We start from the raw sequence: 19,700 nt of genomic DNA on the forward strand, positions 1-19,700 counted from the left end.
AGGAAAGCAAAAATAACAACATTAATAATTAAAAAGCTTCCATCACCGTGGTAGATGGTGGTTAGAAATTGGTGTCAGCAAGAAAAGCTCCATTTCCTCCTGTCCAAATCAGAATCAAATATCTTAAGACGTTTTCTTCGGGATTCCATTTGTGATCACTTTAATCACTACTGGTTGTGAAATGAAGAACAGGTAATACTTGCTTGTTCAGCTGCACTGCCCAACAATTTGACTGTTTTGGTTCACTTTTAAAAATCTTTTGCAGTTGTGCTTGAATGAATAATCTGATAAAGCTACTGTACACTATGCTACCCGCTCAGCAGCAAACAGCAGACACACACACACACACACACAGTGGCTTGTTAATATAGAGCACTTACCGGCTAAAGGGATCAATGTTTTTCCTCAGGAGTTGGAGGAAAAGTAAATCCGAGCTAAAAGGGAAGTGACTACTGGGCTTACATTCAACAGGTGGACGCAGAAAACGAACACTAATAAGATGTTTGCTGGGATTTTTAGGTGTGGACTGGACTTGCCCTCCTGACACTTTGCACGACCAGATTTTTAAAAACTGTTTTTCAGAGCTCGACTTGTACATTTGAAGCAGTGAGGAAGGGTTGAGTTTTAATGACATCAGTGTCTTCTTAACAGGAACTTTGTCAGAGCTTATTACATAATGCTAACAACATCACACCTGTAAATAAACATCAGAATGAACTGTCAAGCTTGTTGGGTACAGCTTTGTCTCACACCGAGGAAAAAATCGGCTCCTTCGCTGCGAGTGTGGAAACAAGATGTTCAGATTGTGGCTAGCGCCGTTTAGCACAAAGGGGAAATACTCAGGGGAGAACTAGTGACACGTTCTGTCAAACGTTATGAGAGAGGAAAATAAAACCAATTCATTCCAAACACAAAAACTCAAACACCTACTTGTGAAAGAAGATGAGCGTTTAATAAAAGTTGGGAGTATTTGTGCCACAGCTCAGCGAGCAACAGTTTGAGTGAAGTATTAACTCTGTCTCTGCACTGGGTGCAGAAGGATGCCACTGATGCAGATCTCCATTTCAGGATGCTCTGGGTTCCAAAAGCGACAAATAAATATATATATATATATATATATATATATATATATATATATATATATATATATATATATTCATGTGTGTGCGTGTGTTTTTGAAAAAAAGACAAACATTTAAAGGAGAAATCTTTTTTCTGACCAACATAAACCTGTTGAATTCAGAGCAGACTGAGATAAACTGACATCTCACATGTACACATGCTGTTTTGGTTGAGCAGATTCACGGAGATCGAGCTACATTGTGAAGTGTCTTGTGTAATCATATTCTATTGTTGGAATGACAGCCTGCACAAATTTGAGGAAAATCAGAAGATACCTGAAAGTCTCAGTTAAGGAAAAAAAAAAACACGTGATCAAGGAGAGACATTATAAAATGATATAAGGGCAGTAGCTGCACCAGAAGTTCTTGCAAGTAGCGGCGTATTATTACATTTAACAAACGAGCACAATGGAAATAGCGCTGGAGCTTGTTTGAAGAGCTGCAAATGTACATTCATCATGTAAACGGAGGTGTACAGGAGATGGAATATGAGTTCGACAGTGTAATACTGGTGACTTTGATTTAGCAAGCTATTAAATATCAGTGCAAAACTTTCAGTTGAAGTTTTAAAATCAATTCGACTAGATTGTTTTTGTCAACAGAAAAGGCCCCGAGGATAACTCTGCTACTGGCAAATAACAGGACAAACAAACAGAGATACACGGTTCTTTTGTCCTATTTTGTGGTGCTAACATTTGAATATCGACTAAAATAATGTAAAAGCAATAAAGGGAATTAGCATGCGAGTCGAGACACCATGTTCCTGATGGTTTTGACCCAACATATTTCAGTGGAGCCCTTCTCTTTCATTTTACTGGATTGAGACCATAGTGTGGTATCATGTTATCGCCATCAAAGGATACATATGCACTCCAAGCTCTCCTCCACCTTCTGCCACAGTCTCAATGATCTTTTTCATCACCTCAGCATGTCTGAAAACAATGTTCCCATCAGTTAAAATACATTGACAGAGTGCTGCATAATCTTTCTGTATGTAAACCATGAGCTAAATTACCTCAGCCTTGTAAAGGTACAACAACAGGCTCAATCAGTCATGTAGCATCATGTAAACGTGGTTAGCTTCTTAGCTAATCACATTTAAATGATGCTACAGGCAGCACAGATTACTGATTACAGAGGTGTCTGAATGTTTTAAAGGGACAGGAAGCAAATGTTCCATATCAATTTTGTGGCAAGACAACAAGTCCAAACATCCTCAGCAGCAAGAAAAACAAGCAGCATTCTACACATACACTGGAAAAATGCCCCTCCAAAAATAAGTAAAAAAAAAACAACAAATACGAGACGTTTTTGCTTGAAATAAGAAAAAAAAAATCTGCCAATGGAACTAGTGAAAATCGGCTTGTCAAGATTTCTTGAAATAAGATGTGATATTTGGGACTTTTGAGATAAAAGTGATCTTGAAATTAGCTTAAAAACCTCTTCAAATGTTTAAAAAAGCTTGTTTCATATGATATGTGACTCAAAACAATTTGTTTTCAAGACTTTTTCGTTTATCAAGATATTCAAGATGTATTGTCTTCAAACAAGTCCCTATATCTGGCTGAAATAGTACTTGTTAGGCAGTTGTGTCTGATATTAAGTGTAATGAGATATTTTGACTAGAAATGACACAAATACACTTGGTAAGACTTTGATTTTTTTCCAGTGTAATGATTGCTTTGTTTTTTGTAGAATGACTGGACCTTTGAAACTAAATAGAAAATTGACAGTCAAGAAGTGACTAGAACCACCATTGCTTGCCAACCTCCTAATTACCTTCGCAAATAATATTGCATTTTTTCATTATGTAACATGCGTCATCTGCCCACTTGTTTTGAGACAACACAGCCCATTGAACTGCAGCTAAACATAGAACCTATCAGCAGGCGTGCACCCAGAATGAAAGGAAAGCTTTCTCTCCATGTGTCCTTCTCACCTGCATGGATGGACAGAGCACATGGCAGGAGGAGGAAGGTTGGGGTGGTTCTCAATGGTGACCGTCTTCTTCACATGGTCCTGGCTGATATCCTCATACATCTGTTCTACAGTCAGTGGTTGCCTGTCCTGGAAAACAGATCAACATTTAGATGAACCGACTATATCTCTGGTGTGGAATCTTGCACCAACCCAAAAGGCAAAAGTTGCTTCCCGCTAGCTTTGAATAAAACACTCCGATCTGTCCTGAAAATGGAACACAACCCGACAACATGGAAATGAAAGCACATATAATTGTGAATGTACTTTCCAAATGCTTCCTGCCTCCTGAATAATAGATAAACACTTTGTGGAATTAACAGCCCGAGCTTATGAAGCTCCATTTTGTCCAAGTACATACTTCATCGTATCCAAAGAGCCACAGTCGAGGAGTCTGGTAGTATTTATCGTAAGTGATGTACAGGTCGTATGTTCTGGTCTGAAGGATGGCATCCTCACTCCCAGGTTCTGCTTTGGCTTTAGTTTCTACCATTTTACTAGTGTCCAAGGTCGCCTAAAACAGAGGAAAAAGTCACGGAAAGTGGACGGGTGCAATGATGACATCTGACCTTGCAGAAAAATACCTCCTGAAACTACGAGCATACCTCATCCGTTTCCAACAGACCACTCTCTTCATATTCTGAAAAGACAGCAGAACGCAAGGTCACATGCTGCGAGTGACATCACAGTGACATCACAAGAACCATTTCATGAGTAACACATGACTACCTTCCATATCTGCCGCTTCTCCACCTTCGTCTTCATCATCATCCTCGTCATCACAACATGCTGCAGATGTGGCATTCATATTGTTGTCCTTCAAGAATTCAAATGAAAGGGAGCCGTTTGTGATTTTGACTACAATGAGACTGAGACTTTAAAAATGATACTAAGGCATTAATTCAAGTCAAGTTTATTTGTGTAGCACATTTCACGTACAAAGCAATTCAAAGTGCTTTACATAGAATAAAAGCAATGCAGCAGGGAGTGGAAGGAGCATTAAAAATACATAAAATAATATAAAGAGAAACAAATAAAATCATTTAAATGAATTTAAAAACAAGCAACAGTCCAGATAAGTTAAAAGATAGCGTGCAGATTTCGTGCATAGACACACGAGAACAGAAATGTTTTTAACCTGGATTTAAAAATGTCTCTATTTGGTGAGAGTTTAATCTCCACTGGCAGTTTGTTCCACTTGTTTGCAGCATAACAGCTAAATGCTGCTTCTCCATGTTTAGTCTGGACTCTGGACTGGACCAGCTGACCTGAGTCCTTGGATCTAAGAGCTCTGCTGGCTTTATATTCTCTGAACATATCACAGATGTATTTTAGCAGGCTTTTAAAATCTATTCCGTGACCGACTGGAAAAAAATTAACAACAATATGACACATTTTTGAATGATCAAACACACTCAAAAAGTATAAACAACGCCTATTCAATACAACGCCTACACAACGGCAAAAATGATGGAATCACCGCTGTCGTAGAATTTGCATTGAGTTTTTCCTTTTGGGAGCGAATAAATGAACAATTTATTTTTCCATTTAAAAAAGAAAAAAAAAAAATAATAATAAAAATGCTGCAATTTTTGACCATTTTTGTTTTGATCAAGTCGATGACTAAAGTACGGCATGACAATGTCATTTCCATTTCCAAAACAAATACCCGCACAAGTCTAAATCTGCAAACTGCACACAAGTCCGCAGTTAAAAGAGAGTGCTTGCACGGCTTAAAGTGCAGCTGCACCTGTCAGGTCCAACAATGCTGAGGGTTAAACAACTGATGGTGATTTGACAGCACAGAGTCAATCAAACCAGTCAGGCTGCCGTCTCACAGCTTAACAATGCACTGACAGTCACAACAAATCTTTATTAACCTTGGACTTGCACTTCAGCTTATATTTCTCTATAGGATCATCATTATGATTGAAGCCATTGTTTTCATTTAGGATTTAAATCTATTAATAGAAATGATTCATTATAACCAGTTTGAAGAAATTCATCTTTTCATTTGGAGCTTTCAGAGTTCATGTTGAATTCATTAGGAAAAAGAAGTATGAAGCATACCTTATTGTTGTCGAGTGAAATTTCTCGTACGGCATCCGTGACTCCTAACACACCTGCTCAGACACATCAAAATCAATCTTCTGAAATCCATTAAAAATTAAAAATCTTTGACATCAAAAGCTATGTGCTATTTCACCATAAAGCTATAAAAACACTTCTTAGTAATTATTTAACATCTTCAACATGATCTGCTAAAAACTGGTATTGTTAGAAAGAGGCCTTGCTATCAGTTAGAGCTAACCAAGACTTGATTTTCAACCGCAGTATGAAACTCAAAACATTTCCGATCACTGCTTTGCTCTCTGCCAGACACAAATAAACAGTAAATGGGCTGTGTGACCTCTCAAAGTGCTTTTATGTTCACACATCTCGTGGGGGTCCGTATCTGCCCAAGGACGCTTCAACAAGTGGCAGATGATAAATCGTGCCATCTCCATTAAATCTGGTAGAATGGCACCTTTCCTGCCGCACTGTGCTGAGGTTTGAGCATATTTCTTCCTTTTCTTTTTAAACATTAGTGAAGAGAGACAATCTGCCAAAATGGTTTCATCTATCCGACATCAGTCTCCTGCTGGCTCTTGCTGGTTGAGCAGGGGGCGAGTTTGAATGCTGGGTGTAACTGAACATTTCACTTTCTTATGACATGTGCTGTGAACGGTGTCACATGACGAACTGGCATCAGTAGAAATGTGATCAAACAAGAATCCTTACCTCTGACCTATATTTTAGCTGACAAAATGATGTGAGCTAAAACATATGATGTCAGCAGCAAACAGTAATCATACACACGATTCCACACGATTCACTTATCAGTCTCCACTTTTTACGTGGAAAATCAGAGCCAAATGCAGCAGGGATCCGGAAGTGCATTTATATTGAGAGACAGTGTCCCACCTGAGTTGTGGTAAGTGTCCACCCATCCACCATCTCCATCATCTTCCTCTATGATGGCTTCAAGCTCATCAGAATACTCCATCTGTTTACAACGCTTGTAACATGGAACTACAAGATCAAAAACAAACAGGAAGGTGGAGTTTTACACAAAGGAGAGGAAGAATGAAATGTATTTATGGCATCCTTGAATTTTTTTTTTACAGCTGGCTGATTTGATATAGTTGCAACACATATCATTAGATATACACATATACACACATTATATTGTAATGGTAAATTCAATGTCTCTTAGAACCGCTTGAGAAACCCCCACAACAGGCTTTCCAATCTGCATTAACCATTTGCCTCGAACCGGGGCCAGCTGCAGTGAGGACTGTAGCCTCTGTACATGGGCTGCCTGCTTAACCCACTACGCCACCGACCACCCCAACTATTTGCCTCGTAATTACATCGAGAGGCCACATCCTGCCAAACTTCCACGACAGTATACATACATACAAAAGTTAGGGACATTCAGCTTTTGGGTGAAATTTCAGAGTGAACCTAAAATGCATTCTAACCTTTACAGGTGAACTTAATGTGACCTTCTGTGAACCTTTGAATGCACATGTTCAACTGTTCAATGTTTCAGTAGTTTTCGCACAAGTTGCTGTTCTCCAACAAGGATGTTTAACGGCAAAATTCACAACAGGTGTTTGATGAATCGACCAATCAATTTCCTGGTTCAATTAGAATCGGTATGTAAACAGTCCTCCTCATCATGCCGTTCACATTTTGGCATCATGAGACCAAGACGACACCTAACAATTGATCAACAGTACCCCGCCGTTGCGAAGCTTCAAACGGGATGTTCTCAGACGGATGTGGCCACTGAGCTCAGAGTGTCACAGAGTGTCATCAGCAGGTTGCAACAGAGATACAGAGAGACTGGAAGAGTCACAGAAAGGCATAGAAGTGGACGTCCTTTGGCCACGTCCCACACTGATGACCACTTCATTGTGAACAGCGCCCTGCGGAACCGGATGATGAATGCCACTCAACTCCAGGCACATTCAAGGGAGGTGAGAGGCACCCAAGTGTCACGTCAGACCATTCGAAACCGTTTACATCAGCGTGGTCTGCGTGTTAGGCGACCTGCAAGGGTACCTGACCACACCACCGGGCACAGGTGCCATCGTGTTGCATGAGTCAGGGAGCATCTACGCTGGAGACGAGGGACCAGTGGGACTCTCTGCTGTTCTCTGATGAAAGTCGATTCACGTTGAGCAGAAATGATGGACACCAACGATGTTGGAGACGTCGAGGAGAGCGCTATGCGTCAGCCACTGTTGTCGACAGATGAGCCTTTGGTGGTGGTGGTGTTACAATGTGGGCAGGTGTGTCTAGTCAGTACAGAACTGCCCTACACTTTGTGAATGGTACATTGACAAGACCATACTACCTGAATGACATCATTATTCCAGTCATTTTGCCCCTGCATGAGCAACACAAGCCTAATTTCATCTTCATGGTCGATAATGGAACGGCTTCTGGAGACTGGGGTAACTCTAATGGAGTGGCCTGCACTTTCTCCAGATCTGAATCCCAAAGAAGACCTATGGGATCAGCTGAGTCGCCTTGTAGAGGCTCATAAGTGGATGCCATGCCTCAGCAGACAATAAGGCAACTTGTGAACAGCATGAGACGTTGTTGTTAAGCTGTAATTGATGCTCAAGGCATATGAAAAGATATTGACATTGACATTTTTTGTTGTATACCCACCACTGTTGTTGGCTTTTGTTGCAATAAATTGTTTGAGATTAGGAAATCACCAGTGCATACTTCTACTTAAATGCCCTACTTTCATGATATAATATCACTGTAGCATAAACTTTTTTTACATTTTCCATAAATTTCACCCAAAAACCAAATATCCCTAACTTTTCGTGAGTTGTGTTTATATATACACATCCATATATACACAGTCACTTTTCCTTTACACTTTTGAATTTACTGTTTGAGAAATACAATCTTTAAAAACCTCACTGAGTAGAGAATTTTAAGATGCGACTAATGTGACAACATGGATGGCCTGAGGTTATAATTCAAGGACGATGTAAAAACTGAAACAACTGTTTTCCTTATTTACTTCTTACCATTGCGTGTCAACAGAAATTGTTTATCCTGAGGCAAATATGGCTTCACCTTGACTTCTTCCCCACTGGCCCTAGAAGACAATATTCATTCATAAATGAGCAACATCCTAATATGCAATATAAGTAACCTGGGAGCAAGTGAGCTATTAACAATACCAGCAAAGTCATTGAAGTTTTCATGCAAAAACATACCTTTGCTAAATATTTTCAACATGATATATGCAAGTTTTCAAAAAAGGAAATGAATGTCTTCTTTGATTTTTGTTCATGTGCCAAATGATACAGATGGTGTGATGCAACTTGGGTTTCTCCAAGAGCGATATTGCGCTATACTGTGAAATTCAACAAGACGAAAGAAGAACATGAGTCTTTTCGGAACAGGTCGATTGCAGCTTCTGTGAGTAGTTATATTAACAGAAGACTTAAGTGAGCACAAACATAATGTTACTGTTTTTGAAAAGAGAACAGGAAGCAAAAGTTGCTTAGAAACATAGCACTGACATTAAAAAAAAAAAAAAAGAAGAACTTACTGTCACATATACATACAGGTGGATATGTGACTATGACATCTCTACTGTTAAAGATTTATTTTTTATCTATGTTATGGACATATGGAAATATTGCAAAAATATGCAGTGAATTCAGACAACAGCATGTAGTGAAATGATAGAAATAACCAACCCATCCATGCCAGTTTCCTTAATTCATTAACGTAATGTTTTATACGCTGGACACTTAAATAGAGACATTTTTTAAATTGTTTGTGATTATTGTAATAGAGCTTTTATATTATTCATATATCATTTTAATTATTTTTTATTGGTAGTAGGATGAGGAAAAAATATATATAAATAAATAAAATAAAAATAAAAAAAAAAAAAATCACTGCACATTGTACTCTGTATAATTGTGTATGTGACAAATAAAACTATCTTGAATCTACTGAAAGTAATATTACAGGGGAAGATGACAACTCCAACAGCAGACCCCATCCTCATGACTCCAAGTCTCCTATAACTCATTTGTCCTTCAATCCATAACTTTACCCATTTACTGTACTGTGAATAGTACAAACAATCATTTTGTCATCAAAAAATGACAAAATGTTAAGCCCTGCTGAGCTTGTTCGGTTTGACAGTCTGTGAACTTCACTGGACCAAACCTTAATCAGACTTCACACACGTGAAAGGATGTCAAATATTTGAAATTCAGCTGCAAGCAGACACTCACCATTTCCATGTGGGACAATGATGAACCAAGTGATCTCCAGCTGCTACGAACTGAAATACAAAAAAGAATGACTTTTACAACAGATGAATTGGAATACTTGCTTAAGTGAAGACAACAAGTCTAAAAATAGATGGAGCATTAAAAAAGGTTCGTTCTCACCTCTTCTGGTGTAATGACCCCAGTCTCTTTGAACTTTGACTCCTGTGATTAATAATAAATCAAAATTGTCCGTCAGGTACATCTGTTCTTTCAGGACTGCATCAACCTACAGCTGGGACTAGAGGTGGGGCTGCTTATTTACCACAACTGAGCTAATACTTTCTCGTAGGATCGCTACTTCATTAACCTTATGTCTAAACAGTGTTTCAGTAAACAAGAACGAATACTGTGACACATGTTACTCTGCGCTAGTAGACAGAACTCTTCATTTCATACTAACATATTTCGTACTAGCTACCACCTAAGCTAGCTCATGTAAGTTTACCTTCAACACTGGAGTGAGAAACTCCGCCACTCCAAGAGCTGTGCCTTTCACTGTGTTTATGACGTTCTGCATATTGGAGAATTATCCCAGAGTAATATGTCAGCTCCTTCTACGCCCTTTACTCACAGAAAATGTAATTATTTTGACATAGCTTCTCAGGCAAAGTGCCAAGCAAGATTTATCACATGATACGTGTTTGAATACTTCCTGCATCACACTCTCGCGAGAACTTCTATGTGATTGTAGCGTATTTGACAACATCGGGAAACAGCAACTCATGTGAGGTAGTGACAAGGGACATAACTGTTATAGAAATATCATGCATATGTCTCTTTTTTATACACCCATAAAAGGTGGTCTGTAGCTGTTGGACGAGAAGCCAACGCAAGCTAGCAGAGCGCGCGCTGTTTTACAGCTAACGAAGTAGCACTATGTGGAGGTCTAGGATACTGACAGCAAAGGTCCTCTGCGGGGTTTTCAGAGCGAGCCACTATGTGAAAACCGTCACGTGTAGATCAAAGGGATCCAGCTGTGGTGTTTCAGGGAACACGTGGATAAGACCCAGCGGGTTCGACACAGGTTTAAAGACTTTCAACAGCCTTACCAAACAGAGAGAGCCTCTCATTCTGACTAGAGAGGGGATAGCTACCTGGTAAGGAGTATGGTTATCTATGAGATTATTGCACACGCCGTGACATTGCGTGACGTCGCTGCGTTGCTGCTTAATAACCTATACAGCACTATGCATGTGTTGTGTCACAGGTACAGTTGTGGACCTACCGTCTACGACCACGCTCACCTGGGCCATGCATGGTAATCATTTTAACACTTACATCTCTGCACACCGAAAATATGTGTCCTGACTAAATAAGTTGATTTTGCTAAACTTTTGTCTTTTCCCAGTTCATATGTCAGGTTCGACATCGTGCAGAGGATTCTGTCAAGGTTGTTTGGTGTCACTGTTATCCACGCCATGGTCATCACTGACGTTGATGACAAAATAATCAAAAGGAGTTGGGAGGTAAAGATCTTTAAAAAAAAAAAAATGTTGCAATCAGTCATCTTATGACTGCTGAAAATCATGTCAATTGAGGGTTTTCTTTCTCCTCCCTGACAGGAAAATGTTTCCCCAGCTGTTATTGCCAGAATGTATGAAGATGAATTCAAGAAGGATATGTTATCATTAAAGGTGCGGTTGGATATTGAATTTAAAACTGCGTCAGTGTAAGTTCCTGAAGTTGAAGCTGTGTAAAGAAAACGAAAACTATATAAGTACATGGGGAAAATAAATAACGTTTTAAAGTGACATTGGCATTAAAGATAATACCAGTGACAGGGTAAATTGTATTCCCAGTTTAGAATAGTGAGAGAATTACTGTCACTGTCAGTAAGTCAAATATTGTCTGAAAAGCTGGGAAAGCAAGAGACGTGACAACTATTCCAGCTGTTGTGTTTATGTTCGTCTCAGGCATGTTTTCATCTTCTCTACTTGTTTTAAAGGTGGTTCCTCCTGCAGTGTATCTAAGAGTCACTGAGAATGTGCATCATATTGTTGCCTTTATTGAAGGGATCATCAAAAATGGACACGCTTATGCCACAAAAGAAGGTGAATAATTAGAAACTTGTGATTGATACTTTGAATAACCGTTGTATTCCTACAGCGCCTGAGTCAACGCATGTGTACTCTTTTGGTTGCAGGTGATGTATATTTTGATGTCCAGTCCATTGGTGACAGTTACGGCAAGTTTGTCGGAGCTATGGCTTCTCAGAGAGAACATGGTAAGGTATTAGTTATGAGGTCTGGTAACTGTTCTACATTGGACAGCCCTTCAGGGATAAACTTAAAGGAGAAGTTGGGTTTTTTTTAAACCTGGACCTTATTTCTGGCATAAAATAAGTTCATCTACTCACCGATAACAGTTGTGAAAGTCAGTGTCCTTCGAACGCTATTTAGATCCCTCGAGATCAGCGTATATCCATATAACGGGAGTGAACGGGGCATAGACAATACAGCCTCTAAATAAGGCATTATCTGTCTTTATTTCACCAATACTTTAAGACGAATGAATGAATGAACGCGTACTATTGCACTGTTAGTTCAGAGCTGCCGTGTTGTTGTTATCTATTGGGGGGCTTATAGGGATGATACTGGGATGATGTCATCGACGTGCGCCGCTGCAGCACAGCTCATTCACTGCTCTGTGACAGTCGGCTATCTTTACAAAGCAAATTCCGTGTAAAGATGCTGCGGTGGCGGCAGCATCTGCCCTGTTCTCTCCCGGTATATTGATATACGCGGATCTCGAGTGATCTAAATATCTTCCGAAGGACGCCGACTTTCGCCAAAGTGTTATCGGTGAGTAGATTAACTTATTTTATGCCAGAAATAAGGTCCAGGATTAAAAAAATAAATAAAAAAAACGAGCTTCCCCTTTAACTTGTGATTATACCTGCCAATAATCAGGAAAACCTTCTTCAACAGGAGTACTTACTGACACTACATTTAACATCTGATGCATTTATTTTCCCAGCTAAAGGAAATTAAAGATGTTCCATGTGAAGAGGCAAACTGTAAAGGAAAACATGGACTAAGTTGTCCCTTTTCAAATGTGAAACATATCTGTTGTTAGTTGAGTTGCCGGAACTTAAGTCTGACGCAGTTAACCAATCATGAAACAGAATGAAATGTCTCCATTTGGCGCTTGTTCTTTAATTTCTCAAAAGTTATATGTTGTCAACTGGACAGCCGCTTAAGTTGTCCAATTTCACACACTTTATGACTATTGGCACCGTTGGTTGGTTTGTTAGACACACTTAAATAACAGACAACGTCTGTATGGTTCTCCAGGCAGCTCAAATAAACGAGATCCAAGGGATTTTGCTCTTTGGAAGCCGTCTAAACCTCAGGAACCACACTGGGATTCTCCATGGGGCAAAGGAAGACCTGGTTGGCATATTGAATGCTCCACTGTTGCAAGGTAGGAATTATCTCATGGTGTCTCCTGTCTTAAGTCTCCAAAGCATGCATGATTTCCACAGTTGTGAGGCCTGTGTGACGTTTGTCATCCTCACCCAGAGATTCTCAGACGATGGTGATATTTTGTCAGGCTGCCCTAGTATATTAAAGGCTGCCTAAATATATTTGACAACACACTCATGCTTTTTAAAAGAATTTTGCACCATCCAAACTAGTGAAATCTACTACTCTAAAACTTTTTGCCATGCTTTTATTCCGCCCCCTGCCTCTGTCTCACACACGGTGCATCAGCCCCTCCGTGCTAAATTCAAACATGACGGATCATGACCTCTTTTCAGAACCTTTCACCATAAGAAAAACGCTGCAATAGTTTGAGCAAACCTTATTTACTTTCTATGCAGGACTGTCTTTTTCTCGTGCTGGTCATCTGTTTCAAGCACTGAGAGGGTGCAAGGCTCAACCATACTCTTACTGTCTGTAAAGGACCTTTTTTACAGTCTATGGGTTCAACAAAAAATAAATAAATGAAAACCACGAAGGCTTTAAGTATAGAGCTGTTGATGAAGTTCATATGTGTAAAGGAAAAAAAAACAAAACAAAAAGATCAAAAGTACAGTTTTATACTCTAGATAGAGTATAAAACTGTACTTTCACATTCTTCTTGTGCTTGTAACTCAGAGGCACACTTGCACTGAATTGAAGTTAGTTTGTTTTACCAATGAAAAAAGAGAAATGCAACTCTTCTCCACACTATGATAGACAATCAGCTTGTTAATGTCGTATTGTCGCATCTATGGCCGTTTTCAGCTCTGTGTTCGGCAGTCAGCTGGATATTCACTCTGGAGGTGTCGACCTGGCCTTTCCTCACCATGAGAATGAGGTCGCCCAGAGTGAAGCCTATCATCAGTGCAGACAGTGGGGAAACTACTTTCTTCATTCAGGTGAACCTAAAAGTCTAATAGATCACATTGAGTTCATTAACCAAAACATTCTGTGAGCTAAGATTTTTTTTTTTGTAACCAATTTAGACTGTGACCATCAATGCATCTCACACACTGCGATAACATTTGGCTAAATGTTTCTTGTGTTTTATTTTACACTGTGTTGATATGTCATGTATAATGTGCAAACTGTGTGGCGGTTCTGAATGTGTATAGTTCTAACATTTTGAAATGATCCGTGTGGCCCTGTGATGGACCGGTGACCTGTACAGGGTGTACTCCACCTCTCACTCAATGACAGCTGGGATAGGCTCCAACCCCCTCGCGGCCATTAATTGGATGAAGCGAGTATAGAAAATGGATGGATGGAGTTAAATTACTTCTAATCTTCACTCCAAATATACAGAGAAAATTTCCCATTTGTACGTTTTTTTTTTTTTTTTTTTTTAATCCTACTGACAGAGCTGCCATCAATGTTTCCCTTTTAGTTTTACTACTTTCATTAATGAAGTTCTACTGCTAGTTTGTATTTGCAACCATAAGAATACTCAGGAGTTAGACATCACTTTTACACATACCTTTAAGATTTTGATGTAGAAGTGCCGCGCAAATACAAAAGAACAGAATCACTGATTTTAAACATCAAACTTTCACCTAAAATGCTTTAGTGTATGAACAGTGTCACAGTATAAGTGCTCGTATTTGAGCCCACAAATGGTTAAGCTAGAGTGCTGGATCCCACTGAAACATTTCCAACAAAAATGTCTTCAGGTCAGAGAATTGGTGGAGATGTAAGTCTCTCAGACATGTAGCCACTACACATTGCAAGCAGTCAGACACTTCGCTGATGGTGTGAGCAAGTTCGAAACACAAAAGAAGGGATGACTTTTCTCCTGAGTATGATGACTGTTAATCACAGTGGTGATGCAGCAGTGGGAGACTAAGGGAATTGTTAGCTATGTATATATTTGTCCAGTTTTCTCTTTTGAGTGTGCTTACTTGACTGGTTGTTGTTATTCATTTATTTCTCCAGGTCATTTACACCTAAAGGGCAGTGTAGAGAAAATGTCCAAATCGCTGAAGAACTATATCACCATCAAGGTAATAAAGTCATGATGGGCTATTTCATGTCAGATCTGCATTTTGTTTTAACTTTACAACCTGAAATGTTTTCATTTTCATTTCATTTCATTGGAATCATGTGTGGGATTATGAATGAAGTTACAGCTGTTTTTACTGACCTGCCAAGGCAGTTGAATTTTGGCAAAAACCTGTTCGATCGCAGTCACAACACACCTCGATCTCCTCCTGATATAGCCATCAGCTTGTCTGAAAGTTTGAAAGCTTGAAGTTCAGCATTCGGCTGCCGTCTTGGTCTTCTTTGGAACAGGAAGTGTTCATATTTGGACAAGAAAGGAGCTAAGAGTGAGACTTTGTTGGATAAAAATGCTTGCTTTTGAGACTAAATGTGTATTTATTTCTTAAATTTAAAAGAAAAATGACCACGGATGACGAGGAATTAATCTAGCTAACATCACTTTAATTGTTTATAAGAGGATATCATTGACTTAGTATTTCACAAGAGAAGTTGCCGTTTTTCAGAGATGGGGACTCGAGTCACTGTGACTTGGACTCAAGTTGACTCGAGTTGCTGTTTTGATGACTTGTGACTTGACAAAAAATTAAAGACTTGAGACTCGACTCGGACTCGGAAGTTAAAGACTCGGCACTTGACTTGACTTGAGACACGATGACTTGAGTGTTAAGCATCTAGCATAACTTGGAACTTTGTTCGTCATTTGAAGATCCATTCTGACCAGTAAGTGCTTGTCAAATTAGCTAATATTATCCTGTTAGCCTAGTCGGTAGTTAGCTAACGTTAGCTTGATATGATACGGGGTGGACAGGTTGGACACATTGGCCAATGATGTTTACTGACAGTTACTTATATCTTGTCTTTTCACTTTATTAAGATCAGATTCTGCAGGTAAAATTGCAATAATAAGGTGACTCGACTTTGACTTTGACTTGACCTGTTACAGGACTTGACTTGACTTGCCCAAGAAAAAATGACTTGGGACTTACTTGAGACTTGAAAGCTAAGACTTGGGACTTACTTGAGACTTGAAAGCTAAGACTTGAGACTTACTTGAGACTTGCACATGTGTGACTTGGTCCCATCTCTGCCGTTTTTTAAATGAGAAACAGGTGTTTTTTGGTTTGCTACTGGCAGCCATTGGAGGAGTGCACTTTAAAGGACATCTTTACTGGCTGCACGTTTCACGCTTGGTGGCTACATCCATCTTTTATATAACCTTCCCAGCTATGTATTAGTGGCCAAAGATCAGTAATTCAGATAAGTCGGCTTTGTATACTGGTGGCTACGTTTGGTTTTAGATGGAGCAGTCCTAAGGTACTAAAGACGTTAGTGTGGACGCCTTAAAGTGAAATACCCAATAGTGTTTCCTGATAGAAAGAAGAGGAAAAGTTATCATTTTAAGGGATATCATGGACGACTCTCCTGAAAACAACAATAGACATCGAATCGTGGGAAGAAAATCTCGCTTCTACCCTCAAAAATATCAATATGGAACAGTCTTAGAGAACGGCAAACAACATTCTACAAAATGTTTACATATCTCCAGAAATGTACAGTAAATATATATCTGGGACCTCTCCTAACTAACGTGTTGAATTTTATTTTATACAATTTGTGCGTGTTGATGGTACTGGACTGTTAATATGTTGAAAATGGAAGAAAAGAAAGAAGAGGAAAAAACATCAGCAAAGGTTTTCATCAGTGGAAAATGAGTTTTTAACCTTGAGCAAGTTTCATTTACCAACTGGCTCTGCTCTGTTGATCTGATTGGATGAAGGCAGCCTGTGAAAGTTGTGTTAGACGGATAGTTTTCCAGTCACATGTCGCATATATTTGTTTTAAAATGCTTTTTTTTTTTTCCATCTTAGGAGATGGTTCATTTAAACAAACAATTCGTTCCATCAGGTTAACTTTTACAGATAGGCAGAAGTTTAGAGTTTCAAAAAGGTTATTTTGAAATTTTGAATTTCTTCATATTATAAATGAAGATACAAGTTTTCCCAAGAAGCCACAGGAAAACTCCAAACGTTTTCCTTTTTGCTCAACAGTATCCTGCAATATGTGGGATTTTTGCCCCATACAGTGTATAAATAAGTAAGATCAACAGATTATTAAGGTAGGAACACCTGGCAAACTTGATGTGAAATGTCCCTCGTGAATGATTTATCACTTACTTTTTTTTTTAAGAATAAATATATGTACCGTCTACTGAGCCTGTTAAACTTTTTTTTAAAAGTTGTCCTTGTCTTCCATCAGGATTTTCTCAAGTCTTACTCTGCCAATGAGTTCCGGATGTTTTGTCTTTTATCCAAATACAGATCCGGTGGGTAAGATATACAGCATAGTGGGACACACACACACACACACACACACACACACACACACACAGAGTAAGGGAACAGCATTAAGACGACCTCTTAAAACTTTAATGCAAAGTTTCTTGTGGCGTCTCCGCAGCTATAGACTACAGTGACAGCAGCATGTTGGAGGCTCGGACCTCTCTGGAAACCATATGCACCTTCATCGATGCTGCTCAGGCTTACGCTAAGGGTCAGCTGCTGTGTTCACCTGTGCAGGAAGATTTTTTGTGGGAGAGGTAACAGTCTTATTTATTTTTCTTGTGTTTCAGTTAATTCTCTGCATGTGTTTTTTTTTACATTTTTTTTTAATTAAATCTATGGTACTTTTTCTTTTTCCTTATCATTAGCCGCATTGGGACAGAGCCGTTCTAAGAACGGTCCTCCTCGAATTTCGTTCTGATAACTGTCCTTCCCCAGCGGAACTTTTTCAGTTTGCATTCGCACATGAGTCAGTTGTGTCTGTGTCGTATGAGGAAACATTTCAGCCGTGACAACGTGACATGGGGCGTAGCTACCGACCACCAAACACCTCCGTCAGATGTGTTCCTATAGAACCCAGGACAGACCCAGCTGAGGAGAAGGAGCTGAAATGGTTATAGGAACTGAGGGCCGTGGTCCCGAGTTCCTGTATGTGCGAATGCGGGAGAAAACGGCCCCGTTCCTGAAAAGGTTCTAGGAACTGCCAAAGGTTCCTACAGTGGGAATGCGGCTAATGTTCAAAAGGGTCTTCTTAGTGCTCTGCACTTTCTGCTTTTTTTTCACATGACACCGTTGTCTCTGTTTGGAAATGCTCTGCATTGTAAAGTAAGTTTAGATGAATATCAGCTACTGTGTGCAGGTCCGTTATAGAACAGGAACTTTGTAATGTCAGCTGTCATCAGCAGAATCGGGCTTTCTACATTCCTTCATCTGTGCTTTCGAGTAGCACTTGCGAATGTCCGATTTGGAGAATAACGGTCTGTTTGCTCTTTGCTTTTTGTGTTTGTGTTTGTATGTTTTTACAGGCTGGCTGAAGCTAAATCCGCTACCATGAAAGCTCTGGCAGATGACTTTGACACACCAAGAGCCATCGGTGCACTGATGAATTTGGTTTATCATGGAAACCGCCAACTCCAGCCTGTTTCTATGGTAACTCACCAGGTCTGACACAGCTGATTGAAATGAGGAATTTGGTAGACCTGAGACATTAAGGAGTCAAATTAAAGAGGCTTACCATATGACAAGCTTTGAAATTAGAGCTTAGTGATTCGCTAATATTTGCCTGTGTGTTTCCGTTCAGTGCGATGGAGCGGTTCGGAGCCCTGCCGTGTTTGGAGCGGTGGTGACCTACGTCAGAGATATCTTAGACGTGTTTGGGATAGATCTGCTTTACACTAAGGTCAGGACTGTGTTTTCATTGAGCGCCAGTTGCCTTTGGAAAGCATGCAGCATTTTTTTTTTTTTGTGAGGTGTCACAAAGCCTGCTTAAGTGTAGACTTTAAATCAAACCGTTGCTTAGAGACAGAGGTGTACAGATTGCCCTTCGGCTGTGTGATTGATGATCTTACAACAATAGAGCTCTGAGGCGCGGCGAAGAAGGATAAATCAAGCTTTTCCTTAAGGGATGCTTTGTATTTCTACATCTGTTGTGCCTTTTCAGCACGTGCAGGAGGCTGATGTCGTGAGTGGTCGTGGAAGCCTGCAGGCCGTCGTGGAGCAGCTGACTAATTTCAGAAGTGACGTTCGAGCGTTCGCACTCACTCGTCAGGATGGTCCAACCACTGGATCCCCAAGCAAACCTGAACTTTACCCAGACAGAGTCCCTCTCCTCACAGCCTGCGACACCCTCAGAAAGCACCTGGCACCTTTGGGTGTGATCATAAAGGTGTGTTGAGTTTGTTCACATGGAAACGAAAAAAAAACGGTATTTTACAGTCTGAATACAGCGAATGTGGCTTCACGCAGGAAGGCCGAACTGACTGATTTTTTTTTTTTTTTTTTTTTTTTTTTTTTTTTTTGTGTGTGTGTTTTCAGGATAGAGGAGCAACTTCCACGTGGGAAATAAAACTCGGCCAGAGAGGAGAGAAAGTCCAGGATAAGGACCCGGAGTCCTCTGAAACGGACTCAACTCAAAGACTTTGAAACAAAAGGATAAAAGTGATCACAATTTCATAACAACAGAAACTAACCTGTCGCATTGTTTCAGTTTAATACACATTGAGTTGTAATAAACTTTAAGTTCATGTTTATTAGTTCTGCGTTTATGTTTCTTGTTTGATAGATGCTGGAACTGATTACGTTTCCCAAACTTCTGTCAGAACCACTCTCGTCAAAACAAGACGAGAAACAGAGATGAATTTCAGAAGCTTATTCTGAATGCATACAATTATGTTTGGCGGTATGGCTCTGTTCGGAGGAAGTTCCCGACTTTTC

General features: G+C 39.7%; 2 protein-coding genes across 5 annotated transcripts; one reads left to right on the forward strand and one right to left on the reverse strand.

Moving 5' to 3' along the window:
• Nucleotides 1-930: 930 nt before the first annotated feature.
• atg3 (autophagy related 3) lies at nucleotides 931-10,131 on the reverse strand. The gene is made up of 12 exons (XM_075477468.1): nucleotides 9,912-10,131; nucleotides 9,587-9,628; nucleotides 9,428-9,477; nucleotides 8,198-8,268; nucleotides 6,063-6,170; nucleotides 5,169-5,221; nucleotides 3,828-3,915; nucleotides 3,704-3,738; nucleotides 3,460-3,612; nucleotides 3,061-3,188; nucleotides 1,985-2,053; nucleotides 931-1,397 (listed from the first exon to the last, which is right to left on the reverse strand). Exons 1-12 carry the CDS (start codon nucleotides 9,981-9,983, stop codon nucleotides 1,316-1,318), a joined length of 951 nt encoding a protein of 316 aa, XP_075333583.1. The 5' UTR covers nucleotides 9,984-10,131; the 3' UTR covers nucleotides 931-1,315.
• On the forward strand, nucleotides 10,118-19,519 carry cars2 (cysteinyl-tRNA synthetase 2, mitochondrial). 4 transcript variants are annotated; one of them, XM_075477463.1, is made up of 15 exons: nucleotides 10,118-10,563; nucleotides 10,674-10,724; nucleotides 10,815-10,932; nucleotides 11,029-11,100; nucleotides 11,412-11,517; nucleotides 11,610-11,690; nucleotides 12,760-12,889; nucleotides 13,696-13,829; nucleotides 14,863-14,930; nucleotides 17,185-17,251; nucleotides 17,386-17,524; nucleotides 18,293-18,428; nucleotides 18,568-18,666; nucleotides 18,928-19,152; nucleotides 19,302-19,519. In XM_075477463.1, the coding sequence occupies exons 1-15, from the start codon at nucleotides 10,343-10,345 to the stop codon at nucleotides 19,407-19,409; spliced, it is 1,755 nt and encodes a 584-aa protein (XP_075333578.1). In that variant the 5' UTR covers nucleotides 10,118-10,342; the 3' UTR covers nucleotides 19,410-19,519. The 4 variants fall into 4 exon arrangements, with proteins under 4 accessions (XP_075333578.1, XP_075333579.1, XP_075333581.1 ...); XM_075477464.1 differs by having other exon boundaries at nucleotides 18,937-19,152; XM_075477466.1 differs by having other exon boundaries at nucleotides 18,293-18,416; nucleotides 18,937-19,152.
• The last annotated feature ends 181 nt before the right edge of the window (nucleotides 19,520-19,700 follow it).

Source organism: Odontesthes bonariensis, chromosome 11 (assembly GCF_027942865.1).
Source record: "Odontesthes bonariensis isolate fOdoBon6 chromosome 11, fOdoBon6.hap1, whole genome shotgun sequence".
In the NCBI taxonomy this organism is placed as follows: domain Eukaryota; kingdom Metazoa; phylum Chordata; class Actinopteri; order Atheriniformes; family Atherinopsidae; genus Odontesthes; species Odontesthes bonariensis.